Source organism: Choloepus didactylus, chromosome 1 (genome assembly GCF_015220235.1).
Source record: "Choloepus didactylus isolate mChoDid1 chromosome 1, mChoDid1.pri, whole genome shotgun sequence".
In the NCBI taxonomy this organism is placed as follows: domain Eukaryota; kingdom Metazoa; phylum Chordata; class Mammalia; order Pilosa; family Megalonychidae; genus Choloepus; species Choloepus didactylus.
In genome coordinates, this window is record NC_051307.1 from 37,903,411 (window position 1) to 37,918,893 (window position 15,483).

The 15,483-nt window shown below is 34.6% G+C and overlaps 1 protein-coding gene across 1 annotated transcript in view; it reads right to left on the bottom strand.

Annotated features, from left to right (window-relative positions):
- Window positions 1-2,330: 2,330 nt before the first annotated feature.
- Window positions 2,331-15,483, bottom strand: part of LOC119531831 (multidrug resistance-associated protein 1-like) — a 78,765-nt gene continuing 65,612 nt past the window's right edge. Inside the window, 8 exon segments of the mRNA XM_037833544.1 lie at window positions 2,331-3,358; window positions 3,721-3,915; window positions 4,960-5,126; window positions 6,464-6,622; window positions 8,240-8,383; window positions 10,604-10,705; window positions 12,061-12,187; window positions 12,916-13,115. Of these exon segments, the coding sequence (XP_037689472.1) occupies window positions 3,232-3,358; window positions 3,721-3,915; window positions 4,960-5,126; window positions 6,464-6,622; window positions 8,240-8,383; window positions 10,604-10,705; window positions 12,061-12,187; window positions 12,916-13,115 (1,221 nt within the window). The 3' untranslated portion in view covers window positions 2,331-3,231.

Consider the following 15,483-nt stretch of genomic DNA (forward strand, 5'->3'; position numbering starts at 1 on the left):
TTAGCTTGCCCAAGTTTACACTGCTAGGTGGCTGAGATTTAACAGGCACACTGTCTTGAGAGCTTGAACACTTAACTACTTGTGATGGTTTGGAGCTGTATGTACCCCAGAAAAACATGTTTTGATAAAAGTTAATCTATTCTGTGGGTATGAATCTATCATAAGTAGCATATTTTGGTGAGGTTACTTCCATTAAGGTGTGGGGCCCACCTCAGTCAGGATGGGTCTTTATCCTAACACTGGAGTCCTTGATAGGCAGAATAAACTTCAGACAGAGAGAGAGAAAGCCACAGGAAGTAAGGAGCAGAAATTCAATGGAACTGGAAGAGAACTGAGAGGCCATTAGAGGCCTCTATGTGCATTGCCATGTGACAGAGGAGCTAAATGCCAAGCACTGCTGGCAGCCAGCCCCAGAACATCACTGTCTTAGGGGAGAAAGCATCAACTTGATGTTGCCATGATTTAGGCATTTTCCTGGTCACAAAACTGTGAGCTAATAAATTCCCACTGCTTAAGCCAACCTATTGCATGGTATTCACTTGAGCAGCCAAGGAAACTAAAACACACTATAATACTTTCTTATTGTAATTTTCTTGATTATTCTTCCTAAGAGAAAATTCCTCTAGATCTGGTGGAACTATTAATTGCGTGTTTATTAAAATAAAACACCAAATCTTAACACTAAGTCTGATATCAAAGCTGTATTCAGAAATATAAGAAGTTTCCATTATTCAACCATTTTTTGACCTAGAAAAATGACTATTTCATATGGTTCAAAACTATTTTTGAAGAAGCTCTTCCCTCCCATACCCTGGCTTTAATTCCATTTACTATGCCTACAAAGTCATTGGTTTAAAAACCTTCTCTCCTGTTCCTGAACTACACACTCTTTTTAAGTGGCTCTGCTAAGAAAGAAACATCTCGGTGGCAAACCGAAGAGTGTCATCAATTTTGTAGTCACATGGACCTGAACTTTATATCTTATTGGTTAAGATCTTCTCAGAACTTTAGCATAATTTTCAGTAAAATAGGGTTGATAATAACACTTTCCTTATATTCTTTAGTGAAGACTGAAAGTGTTAAATGATTCCAGTGCCTTGCCCAGTACCTGGCACATGCAGGGCATTCTATATGAAATATTCTCATTATTCTGAAAGAAGTTAACTTAATGCTATGTTGGATATGTTGGATGTTGCTTCTATCACTTAAGGTAAATATTTTTGTAAAATGAAGTCATAATCATTAATTATTTTCTTAATCTATTTTAAAGTTACTTTTTTTACACAAATGAGACAATCATTAAATAAACATTTTGTTTTTTTTAATTCAAATGTACTACCTTTCTATAATCCAGTCATTTTGAGTATGCTGCTGCCCTTACCTCTGTTGTACTTCATTGAATGAGCAAGCATTACATGAATAATTGAAATTAGAATAAAATATGAGTCAAAGCACAATAAAATTACCTGAGTAATTTTGGCCATTAGTCATTTTTATGTTTATTTTATTACTGCTTTGTTTTTACTCTTAAAGGGTTTTACATATGTGAGTGTGTGCACATATCCTAAGTATATAACTTGATGAGTCTTCACTAATTAAATCAACATCCAGATCAAGAAACAAAACATTACTATTATCCCAGAAGCCAAGCTTGTGTGCCCTTAAATCATTACCCCTCCCCACCAAGATATGGTATCCTGACTTCTTAATTGTATAGATTAGATTTTCCTTTTTAAATTATTTTACTTTTATATATATGGAATCAAGGAATCATATAATACTCTTTAGTTTCCGACTTCTTTCCCTCAGCATTCTGTTTGTGAGAGTCATCCATGTTATTGGGTTGACTGTTGTATATTCATTCTCATAGCTTTTATAAGGTTCCGTTGTAGGAATATACCACAATTCATTCATTCTACTGTTGATTTATTATTAGATTTTTAAATTATGCAATTGTTCTGATTAATGCACTAAAAATATAAGAGTAAAAAGGCTAGCGTATCTGTTAACTGATATTAGTGAAATATTTAGATCTTGTTTTTAACAGAAATCAACAGATACTTATTCAAGTTTAACTGAATAAAAAAGCATAGTGGCGGGCACTTCAGGGATTGTAAAGGAAGGACAACACTTCAAGTAGCTTATATTCTAATGGGTCAGGTCTTTAGATAATATAGGATTTTGTAGTTTAAGGCCACTTTTCATAAGTATCCTCAAGGAATGAACCAAGTTGTACAAGTGAATAGAAAGGAGAACAGGAGGATATAAGAAATAGATAAAATAGAGGATAAAATAAACTGAAATGTTAAAATACTTTATTAAAACCACTTTGAAAGGAAAGTACCATTGAAGTTTGAACACTTCAAATCTGAATGGCAATTCAGAGAAATAATGTTACTTTTATTACATAAAATCACTAAATTAAAAAGCCCCTAAAATATGATTAATATTACAATCAACCATCTTTACCTGAACAAATACAATCTGGTACATAACACAATGAGGTTGATCCAGTCAAATATGATGTTCCATAGAAAATAATGGTGTTTTTACTCAAAAAAGTAAATGTAAAATATTATAAAACGTTATTTTTAAATAAAGCAGATCATGAAATTCAGTTAATATATAATTATACTTTCCCAAAGGCAGCTGAATGATTCAATGTTGTTCCTGTGATTTCATAAACTGTACTGTAACAAACATATATTATATATAAGCACCTACATCATATTACTGCCATTCATAAATACTTATTCATTCTACAAACATTTGTTGGGTATCAACTACATGACAGGTCCTTTGCTAGGAACCTAATGTGCAAAGTCAATTAAAACTGGGTCCTTGTCTTCCAGTAGCTTTATCTAGTGTATGTGTGTGGGGGTGGGGAGGGAGGCAGACTACAGTACCTAACATAATAAAGGTATGCACATGAATCTGGTGAGAACACAGAAAAAGGGCATAAAGCAGACCAGGGAGCAGGGGTCGCTGCATAAAGTCATAGAGGCTTACAGGTTAAGTGGTATTTAGCACTCTGGGAAATGTGGAAAAAGTACGCATTCCAGAAGGCTTGAATGGAAGACAAGGTAAGGTGTAGTTATGGTGCCTATAGGTATCTGTGACAACTTGTAGCTAGGGGGCTGCCTCTGTGCATTTCTCCCCCATTATTATTCTTTAAATGTCAATATATTATATCTCTTTTATTCTGTATAATCAACATACAGCTAAAATTATTTATTCTTTGTCCCTGAGTAGTGTTATTCCAGCTTCTGTTACCATTTTAAAGAAAAGTCCTTTGTCACGCATTAAATGCTGTGGTGTTTCAAATTCCAGAATCCTTCCAGAGTCTAGAACAAGCACTCTGCAACACGAAGAGAAACCAGTCAGGTAACAATCTATAATCAATTTTCCACCTCATCTTTCTTCTGCGCATTGTGAATGTAAGGTTTAAATCACTGTGTGAGTAAGTCACTTCAGTATAAAATATAGGTACTATTTATTTAGCTTAGGAAATAAATTAAGTTTTCTAATGTAATTGCTTTAACATTAACATTTTCTTCTAATTATTTTGGAATATATTCTCCATAACATTAGGGAAAAAAATGTGTATAGATCAGCACAGATAAGATTGTTTATTAGCAGAACATAATTAAATGTGTTTTGTATGCTCAATATCTATCTACATGGAAATTGTTTTATTTCTGAAAAATTATTTAAACATACCTGTCTGAATCAATGATAGAATTCAGCCTGTGAGCAATCGTCAGGATGGTACAATCAGAAAACTCCTTCCTTATTGTGGTCTGCACCAAGTTATCAGTCTCAAAATCGATGGAGGCTGTTGCCTCATCCAAGATGAGAATTTTTGTTTTCCGAAGCAAAGCACGAGCAAGGCAGACAAGCTGCCGTTGTCCAACACTGTTTAAAGAATGGTAAAATAATTTCAACAGCTTACTTTTATGGTCACATCCTCCTGTTCTAAAATTCTGATTGGACTGTTATTCATTCTAGTTCTAGCCACACATTCATTCTTTCTCAACACATATTTATCAAATGATTACTATGTGCCAGACACTCATCTAGGTCCTGGGAACAGAGCAAGGAACAAAACGGACAAAAATCTCTGTCCATGGAAAACTTACATTCTAATGTGTGAGACAGAAAAAAATTAACAAGATAATTGAGTGAAATGCCTAGTAAGAAGAAAATAAGAGTATAGTACAAGAATATATAATAAGCATATAATGATATATTTTATATATGATATGTATATAATAAGAGCTAAGAAGAATTTAAACAGGAAAAGAGGATGTAAAGTGTGAGTGTGAAGCTGGCTCTGAGATTTTGAGTCAGAATCTGAAGAGAGTGGGGAATGAGCCATGCAGATTTCTAAGGGAAAAGTGTTCCAAACAAAGGGAATAGCAGATGAAAAATTGTTAGGCTGGCAGGAACTGGCCTGGCATCCTCATGAAACAGCAAGGAGGCCATGTGGCAGAAGAAAGAGAGGAGGGATGCCAGTACTCAAAGAGGTTGGGGTCACACAGTGCAGTCTTCTTAAGGAGGTCTAGGTCACTTTATGTTTCTGATCACTTGAAGGGGGCTAGCACAAGACATCAAGCAGTGATGAAGAAAAAGTAGCCCCCTGCAAAAAAAAATTGTTGTAAGTAAAGTTAGGAAGACGGCTATTAGAAGAAAAGTCTTTACAATAAGATTAAACTAAATAGTGATGCACTACAAGAACCTTTTTTTTTTTTTTTAACTCTTTCCTCTCACCAGCAGTTTCCCATCCTGCAGCTACCATTTTATTCGTTGCCCCTCTTCCCTAGAGGGAATGAGCAATGATGTGCTTTGATCAGATCAAACTCCTTGGTGGCTCTGGAACGATTTCCCTTTGAGGCCAATCCAAGTTTCTAAAGAGCATGCAGTGGATAACTGGGGCAAGCTCTGTTCTTAGCAGCTTACCTGAGGTTTTCACCACCCTCTAAAATCTCATGCTGCAGCTTCCTGGGAAGAGTCTGCACAAACTCTTTCAAGTGACACAACTCGAGTACCTCCCACAGCTTGCTATCAGAATACTTTTCCAGGGGATCCAAGTTCATTTGAAGGGTTCCAGAAAATAAAACAGGGTCCTAGAGAATAAAATAGTCACCTGCAGTGTTACTGTCACATGAGGCATGCATACATTTTTTAAAAAATTGGACTAAGAAAATAAGTAAAGAAAAGGCAAAATGATCAAACCTAAAATAATTATCAAATTCATTTTATATTTAAAGCAAACACAGAAGAGAATCAGAATAAATTAAGGCTAAATCGCTATAAGCATGCTGATTCTCTTTCCCTCCTATTCTTATCATTATCAAAACAACAACAATAATAATGATGATAGCCAGGGATATAGTAAGATAAATATACTACAGTATAATACAATAAAATACAACACAACACTATATATTATCAATCCAGCACACCAACCTAGAAAGACAGACATTAATATCCTTATTTTACAGTCAGTGAACTGGAGGTTTCAAAGAGCTATCATCCACAGCACAATGAAGATAAATAGTGGAAAAGAATTCAAAGATGGTTAACTTCATGCTCTTTCCACTCCACCAAGAGGCCTGGTGAAACCATATTTTACTACATCTGTATTTATAAGCAAGGAATGATTAATGTCTCCTTTATTTTACTTCACCTGTATTTATTTATAAGTGAGGAATGACAATGTCTCTTTTCTCCACTAAACTTTTGCCCTACCAAAATTCTAGATTTTACTCAAAGTTGTTTCAAAATAAATAAACTATTACAAGTATATATCTAAGCAACATGACAAAGAGATTTTAGTACTGTGAGATATTTTTAGAAGATAATATACAGATGTCGCATAAATGATCAGAAAATAACTGGTCTCTCAAACTCAACTGAATAAGTCATTTTCGACTACAGAGACTATTCTTGAGCCAATTTGTATACTTGCTAATGCTCAATTTCCTTGGATTTCACAGATGGACAAATAAAAGGACTTCAGAAAAGAAACCTAACTGAATTACTGTCCTTTTTAAAATTTATGTTCCTTAACTTCATGTATAGAAGAGTCAAAATCCTATATTCAAACCATCAACTAAGCAAAGGCCTCAGCTATTTTATATTTTTTCTTCTGGAAAGGTACCAAAACATTTTCAGTCTAATCTTTTCATTTGAATTTTACGTGCATTTATTATTATGATGGAAACTTTCAAAGAGGTGTACTAGTTTTGCAAATAGATAAATGCCATTAGGAAGAGTACTTTAGAGTAAAAGTCTTTAATAGGATTCAATTACATAGTGATTTTTTCATAATACATTTAAAATGACTTGGCTTCCAAAATGGATTTATATTCTTGGAAGGAACAAATTTAAAAAAAGAAAGAGAAAAAGAAGTTCCTCTGGGGTGAGATAAAAGAAAGACTACAAGCAAGACTGGCCTTACCTGTGGAATAATATTAAGTCTGCTACGAAGGTCATGCAGCCCGACAGTTGATATATCAATTCCATCGATAATAATTTTGCCTCCTGATCTCTCCACAATTCTAAATAAGCAATCTGATAGCGTTGATTTGCCTGCTCCAGTCCTTCCCACAATTCCAATCTGTAATGAAATGATTATAAGTAGTTTGCACAGTGCTTTTTGTAAGAAAATGGGACCTCTGCACTGACAACAAATCTGTTAGGTACAAGGTCAGTGAGAATGCCTGCAAATTTTCCTGACATATCAAAACAACTATTGCATTAAAACTATCGGGGGTAGCCAGAGATAATGTTTCAGGCTCTTGGAATCCTGGCCAAAATAATCAGCTTGTTATCAACATCCCAGCAACTGAACGTGTTCCTTTGGCCATGAGAATAAAAGCAATCTATTCTGGTCTCTGATTCATGTCTTGTTAATAGGAACATCAGGCAGGGAGAACATTATGTGATTGGTTTGCCCTAATAAAAGATCTTAAATCTTAAGCCTGCCAAAATGCAGCAGATAAACCAGGAGACTGCTAGAGGAATTGAGTAATCATAATTCCAGAATGATTTCATTTGTTCCAAAAAAAAAAAGATCTCTGTCCTTGAGATCACAGCAGTGAACCTGGTTTAGAGGGTTAGAAAAATGGGTGTTTTGGGTTATAAAAGCCAAGTCTCTGAAAAAGGGAAAAGTAGGACATTGCTATTAATTAGTTTTTTACTTTTTAGTTATTTCAAAAATATCTTTCTGAAATATGTTTTCGTAAAACATTTGGAAAAAGTAGGAAAATATAAAAAAAGTAAAAATCACCTGAAATCCCATCACCTGGAGAGAATCCCTATTTATGTTTTATAATATTCTCTTATTATTTTTTAAATTAAATTCAGTTTTATTGAGATACATTCACATAACACACAATCATCCATGGTGTACAATCAACTGTTCATAGTACCATCCTATAGTTATGCATTTATCACCCCAATCCATTTTTTGCACATTTTCCTTACACCAGAAAGAATCAGAATAAGAATAAAAAATAAAAGTAAAAAAGAACACCCAAATCATCCCCACATTCCACCTTATTTTTCATTTAGTTTTTGTCCCCATTTTTCTACTCATCCATCCATACACTGGATAAAGGAAGTACAATCCACAAGGTTTTCACAATCACATTGTCACCCATTGTAAGCTACGTAGTTATACAATCGTCTTTAAGAGTCAAGGTTACTGGGTTGGAGTTTGATAGTTTCAGGTATTTACTTCTAGCTATTCCAATACATTAAAACCTTTTTAGGTTTTAATGTTTTATAATATTCTCCTATTATTTTAGCTAATGTTTTTTTTTGCTTGCTTTTTAAAACACAAAACTGATATCATCAAAAGTTTTGTATATATCTTTTAATACTAAATTATATTTCAAGCATTTCCCCATCTCATTAAACAGTCTTGAAAAAAATGATGTTACTGACCACGCAAATATTTTATCTTATCCATCTTACTACTGTAATTCATTTTATAGAGCTAGTAAAAAGTAAAGTTTACTAAAATGTTTCACAATAGTGAATGAGCAATCTAAAAAATGTATTTTTTCTGTTTAGAGGGAAAATACATTTTTGACTCACCAACCACATTCATTTTTTATGAAATTTGACACAAAAGACTATTTTATATTCAATACTGCATTATACTTTTGCCTTAACAATAAATGTACTCAGATAAAAGGGAAGGTAAAAACATATAAAAAATATATGGTACCTTCTCTTCCCCATGAGTCTGGAAAGTAATGTCTTGTAATGCTAAAGCAAGACCCTCTCGGTATCGAACCTGATAATTAATAAATTCCACTATCCCTTTGCTGGGCCATTGTGATGGAGGCCTTCTAGACAGTATCCAGGGTGCCTTAAAACAAAGAAATATTCTTTAATCTATAATTACAAAAATCTCTCCCATCAAAACACTAATCTTCATGTATGTAAACAAAAATGATAGTAAAGGGTAGATATTATGATTTTCTGAAAACAGTTTTAAACATTACCAACATAAAGCTTCTCATTTAGTTATAAAAAAATCTTAGGCATATTTTTTAGAGGTTACAAGGTGTCCCATTTCCTATCCAGTTATTAAGCAAAACCTTGTAAAACCTATAAATGTGCTGAAAGTAACCTGAAATTTTAGCTGAGATGAGGACAGTTCATTCATTCATTCATTCATTCACTCTCCCAATACTGGATGCTTACTATGTCAGTCATTGCTTTAGTTGCTGGAGATTCAGCAGTGAGCAAATCAGATAAAAATACTTGTCCTTGTGATGCATACACACTGGTGGGGAAAGACAAAAAGAATCACACAGCATATGAAGAATGTTAGATGGTGATAAAGCTTTGGAGGGCAAGAAACATGAAGGACTCTTGGGTTAAGAAAGACTTGCCTGGATGTGGTGAGGAAGCAAGCCACATGGATATGGGTGGAAGAAAATTCTAGGCAAAGAGAACTAAGTGCGTGTGCTGAAGACCTAAGACAGGGCTCTGTCTGGCATATTTGAGAAACAATAGGAGATAGAAGAAACCTCTGGAGAAGTATGGTGCTTGGCAGTGAGGGACAGTGTTTTTATGGGAGAGAGAGTAATTACCAGTGACAAATGATAGATCAGCTGAAGTGAAGACTGAGGATTGACCACTGGACGCCTTGACAAAGGCCATTTCAGTGGCATTGTGGAATGGAAAGCCTGTTTGCAGAGGGCCCACAAAAGAATGAGAAGAGAGGGATTAGAGACAAGAAGCACAGGAAAGTCTTTCAAGAAATTCTGCTGTAAAAAAGGAGCAGAGAAATGGGGTGGTGGAGGAGTGAGTAAGGTTTTCTGGACAAATTTACGTCTTTCACATCAAGAGGTTTTGGAACAGTATTTAAATACAACCTTTACACAGAGTTTTTTAAATTTAAATTTTAAAAAAATTATGATTATACATATACATACATAAATATGAATACATTGTCTTTTTCCAATATGAAACAAATACACATTAATTACAAATAAATTTAGAAAATGATAATGTTTTATATTAGTCATCCGATGGCTATAGACTGAACTGAGCAAATTGAATATTGGAAACTGGAGATTGTAAAGGTAGACTAATCTTTTATGAAGTCTGTATGAAAAGTGAAGGCAAGAACTAGTACAGAATCTAGAAGAGGATTTAAAGTCCAGGTAGTATTCTTGGGATACAGGAAATATTTTATTATATTAATAGACTGGAGAAGAAAGATGTGTGTGTGCAATGATGTAGGGATTAGAGTAGGTGATAAATGAACTAACGTCTTAGAGAAGATATGAAGAGATGATACCATTAATACAAGTGGAAATGTTGATACCTCAGAGATATGAGCAAAAGGGAAAAGCTTCATGAAGATTTAGATACCTTACTAGGTAAATTAAGAAGCTACACAAAGTGAAGGTCAAGTCACCTTTACCATCTGCCCTGTTAATTCATAGACAGATGCATAAAATACACAAATAACTCAAACATTATACTCTATCAACAGCCTAATTCTTCTCCCTCCCAAATTATAGTTAATTAAAGGGAACAAAACAGACTGATTTATTCTCCTCCCCTTTCCCATCCACAGAGATGCTAATGATGAGTAAATGGAACAGAAAGTATAAGCAGAGAGGCTGTAGTTAATTTAAAAATTAGACACTAAATAATCATGGCACAACTGTAATGAGACACTTCCCTTGATGTAAAATCTCCATGAAGTTATAATCATAGGTTGCATATTTTTACCCTACATTGGTAAAGGGCAAATCACAGGGCCTTTTAAATTAAAAACAGGCTATTTTATTTCATTTTTACAACATCACTGAATTAGGACTGCATTTTACAACTTACGAGTTGTCCTAATTTAATTGCCAGTGGTTTTTTTTTTTCCTATCTCAGTGATACATAAAATAATGGTGCATTTTACAGTAAGTTGAGTTTTAATTTCATTGAAATGCTGAATGTTGCAATGTGAATTTGGAAATGCAGCTTTTGTTTGAAAATCATTTTTTAAATGTCAATTCAAGGTGTGTTCAACTATTTTAATGTTGCATCCATTTATTAGTTACTTGGGAATGCTTACCTCTTTATCCATATTTTCATATTCACAAACTCTTTCAATGGAAACTGCATTGGTTTCAATTTCACATGCTTTCCTTACCCAAAAATTCAGAGTCTGAGTAATCTGGAGAAAAAAAAAGTTTAATGCATATTCTTTAGTCTTACACATTATGTGAATAAAACTTTATTTTTATAGGGTTCTTTTTGTCAGAGTTTTTTATATACTTTATCTCTTCTGATTTGACAACCTTAAAAGTAAGCATTTTATACATATACATACATGTAAGTATTTATGTATATTAAACTCATTAATATCATAAAAAATGGAATTATTTGGCAGAATATAGAACAACTTAGTGTAAGGAATGGTGAATACTAAGATTGATGAGATATGCCTCAAGAAATCTGCATCCTAAGTGAGAAAAAATTAAGGTATACAATGTTATCTTTGGCATTCTCCATTACCTACATCAGAAGGAAAATTCTCCTAATCTCCTGACTAGTCTTGCCTCCTTTCTAAAAATTTTTAACTCTACTTTCTTCTCTCCCTACCTCCAAATGTAGGTACTCAGAGATTGTAACTTCAAACCTAATTCTGAAAGAAAATAGTGTAACAATTCAAAGATTTTTTGTGAGCTTGGTGCCAACCCATTTGGTGGCCAACCTGATTTAAACTGCCGTGGGGCTCTTTGAAGTGTTTATTTAATCCACTTCGGGTGCATATTCACATTTCACTGCAAAAAATAGACATATTTGATTATGGGATGTTTCCCCAGGCCCTGCTAGGGGTGTTATATATAACAATACATAACAATATTCTCTTACTAGAAGCCCAAGTTCAGAATTATGAAATGCAATTGGCCTCCAAGGTTTTGGATAAGGGACTAAGAGCCTGTGCCCAAATCACCGTGAGGTATTTTGTAAAACAATTGTCATGAAGGTCATGAAGAATTGTATTAAGCAGTTTAAAGAATTTGTTATTGTGCAAAGGAGGCATGGACTCACTCATACTCTGCAGAGTAAACATAAAATAGGGATTATTGGGGGAAAACTTAAAAACACAGAAGGACAGCATAGATTCTTCCCAGAGTTCCCATTATCTCTGTGCTTAGGCTGGGCAACGTTGGGCAAGGTTGAATGGACGTGCCACAGTGCAGAAGGACCCTGCCCCTGTAACAGTCTGTCTGTATATAAGGATAGATGAATAAGAAACTTCCAGGTAACTATGAAATAGCAGGAGTTTCCTGGTTGTCCAGAGCTCAACCTTGGATTGTGGCCTATTATTCCTCTGAGGTAACTTTGAACTGCTGAGCCAGTTTCCTGCTACTGCCAGAAAGAAAGCAATGAGCCTCCAGGATAATCCAGATTTGTCTTTCTTTGCTTAGTTAATATGATCTATAATTCAGACAGGCAAAGGAGAAGAGAGTTTATTTAATTGGATTTTAAACAACCATGTACCACAAAATCATTATTACTTACATTTAGGGAATAGGATATGGACAAGCCAACTATTGCTGAATCTATGGAATTGCCAGCCAGTACAGCAAGCAGTGCAGCAAAGAATACCATTAAGTTGCCAAGAAATTCAAGTCTAACAGACAGCCACCTGTAATAAATGGAATATACTCCTAAGTAACTGAGATGTAAAAGTTTTGGTAAACTTTCCTCTGGGGATTTGCCAAGTAAACATCATCAGCTGTTTTCTTTTTATCTCCCTTACTTGAAGCTCAACCAAACATAGGATTGTCTTAATGAGGCTGGCTTAAAGAATTTCTCTGCATAAAAATACATTTTAATTCTGCAGAATTTAGCCTTAGAACTCAAACATAATTAAAAGGCAAAAAATTAAAAATCCTAATGGAAAATCAATTACCTCTCCAATTGCATACACTTTCTAAAATAATGAAATTGGTCTCTAAAAATTAAGATGTGCTAAACTACTATTGAATTTAATAGTTCATTTTTCTCCTTTCTGTGGAATCAGTATTTCAAAGTCAAAATATAAAATATTGTGAGCAAATATCTTATACAAATATAAAAATACAATGTAGAAAGTCATATCAGTAAACATAATATTAGTAATTCTAATAGCATCCCATTTAACTTTCAACAAACTTGGGACCTTTTTTCTGAAGTATTTATTTTTATATGAATATAAATAGATAAAATTAAACTTGCACATATTAACTACTAAAAGATAATTAAAGCTTTAAGTTTTTTTGTTGTTTGATGAAATGTCATTTCCAAACACTCTTTCTGTTTAGAAATCAGTGGACAAAGATACCTAAGAGACTTTTCCTGAGCCAGATGTGTTGACGTCACTGTCTGCCTTACCTGTTTGAAATTACATTATTGTAGAAACAGACCAAGTATTCATTCACCACCTCTTTGTTTTGCTGGATGAACCTCTGCTCATGTTCAAATGCTCTGATAGTGGATACCCCCGATAAGGTCTCACCAAAGTGGGAAATGACAGGAGAGCGGGATGCTCCTGCTAACCGCCGAATCTGCCGAGAGCTTGCCACGTAGTATCTCTAGTCAGAAGACAGAAAGAGACAATGAGGCAATTATTTGAAAACTGCAAAACCCTTGTGCTGCGGGTTTAATAGTGGCCCCCAAAAGAAATGTCCAAGTCCTAACCCCCAGTACCTGTGAATGTGATCTTATTTGGAAACAGGATCCTTGTAGATGTAATTAAAATCTCTAGGTGAGACCATCCTGGATTAGGACGGGCCCTGAATTCAATGACAAATGTCCTTATAAGAGACAGAAAAGGAGAAGACACAACACAGAAGGGAAGGCTATGCAAAGACAGACCGAGATTGGAGTGAAGTATCTACAAGCCAAGGAATGCCAACGATTGCCCACAGCCACCAGAAGTTAGGATAAAGGCATGGAACGGATTCTTCCTGAGAGCTGCCAGAAAGAACAAAACCTACTGGAACTTTGATTTTGTACTTCTGCCCTCCAGAACTTTGAGAGAAAGAATTTCTGTTGTTTTAAGCCACCAAGTTTGTGATACTTTCTTACAGTGACTCGAGGAAATTAAGACACCCTCGTAACAGTAAAAGGCCCAAATTCTGGACAACACAACTAGAACATAACCAGACAGAATCTCACTTTGATAGCACTCTCAAACAACAATTACTGAGTGCCTATGTTAAAAGCTCTAGGCCATATGTTTAAAATGTGACTTAAATGATGGAAAAAGACCAATATACAAATATTCATACCTAAACATAATAATAGAAAAATACTTCTTTTCTGTAAGAAAAATACCAGTGTAGCCACAATTACAAGTGACTATTTACCCCAATCTCAGGTTGAGTACAACAGGGAATGGTGGGGACTGTGGCAAGCTATAGGGAACAAGCCTTGAATTAACTAATCAGCCCTATATTTGCTACAAATTGGAAATGAAAATTGGTGGTTGTCAGATCTTGAAAATTTTTTCAGGATAATCTTCAAATTGGGAATTTTATGCAAAATCCCTTACTTTAAAATGTCTTTATTTTTGTAAAAAAAACAAAAAACAAAAACTGAGCAAACTAAACAAAACATGTCTCAGGCCACATATGGTCAGTTAGCATGTAGTTTACAACTTCTGCTCTATGCTAAATGCTCTGGAGAATATACAAAGAATCCTGACATGATAGGGATGCAAGGGGACTTGGAAATTGTCTCAATCAGAGATTACATTCTGGGAGACACAATCCCTTTGAGTTGTAAAGGCTAGGAACCTTTCCTCTAGATCAATGTACACATGCATATGCACCTGGAACTTTTCATAAAATTTCAGTGAATTTTAGAAGTTATGGAGTCCATCCATGCAACTGTCCAGAGAATCTAGTTTAAGAACCTCTAATCTAGATCAATGCTTCTCACACTTTAGCAAAAATCAATGGGTGGGTTTGTTAAAACACAGATTTCTGAGTCCCACCCCAAGAAGTTCTGATTCAGTAGATCTGGGCTATGGACCATCTGTCCATGCAGCATGCTCTGAGTAGCACTTATCCAAATAAAAACTTATTTTACAGGGGAAGGAAATGAAGCCTGGAAAGAGAAAGTGATGTGCCAAGCAAGGTGGCTAGAATCTGAGGCTTTTTAATCCAAACTCAGGACTGACTCCATTCACCTCCCCCAACAAGACAGAGTTTCTAGATACTTTTCCAGTCCTCATCACCTTGTTATAGTTTATCAGCCAGCAGTCTATCAAATATAATTATATTATTTCTTTTATGACATGAGGGATTTTTTTGTGTTTTTCTTTAAAGCAGATATAATTAATCTTCAATAGTATCCCTCAATATCTAGACCTTTTAAATATAAGACATAGTCTCTGCCTCCAGAGAATTTATAATCTCTTTCAGAAGACAACTGTGGTCTCTGAAAAAAAATAGCTAAAATACTAATAGAATAAATAAGTCCAAAGTACATGGGTGAGTCAGATCTCTGTGTACTAGTGTCATAGAGAAATCTTCAAACAGAAACTGGAATCTGAGCCAGGCCATGAAGGGTGAATAAGATCCAGGAAGGCAGAAATAACAGAAAAACATAAAAAGTAGGAGGCACAGTGACGGCAGTAAAGGTGCAGAAATGAGCAAATGATTACAACTTGAGCATACTCAACTACAATATGAATTTTAAAACTTAGGTTTTGGGAAAACATTAAAACTACAATAACTGCATATTTCTGTGAAAAGAGCCTCAGAAGACTGATATTTACAGTATATATTAGAAATTTCATTTTACACTGCAGCCCCAGAGTGACACCATTTTGGAGTTCAGTTGGTTGACCAATCTTAATTGGAATGTAAAGATATTACTTAAGCATCATGAAAGACATTTCTAGTTCTTCCATCAATAATGTGCTCCAATCTGGGGTAATTAAAGGGACAAAAA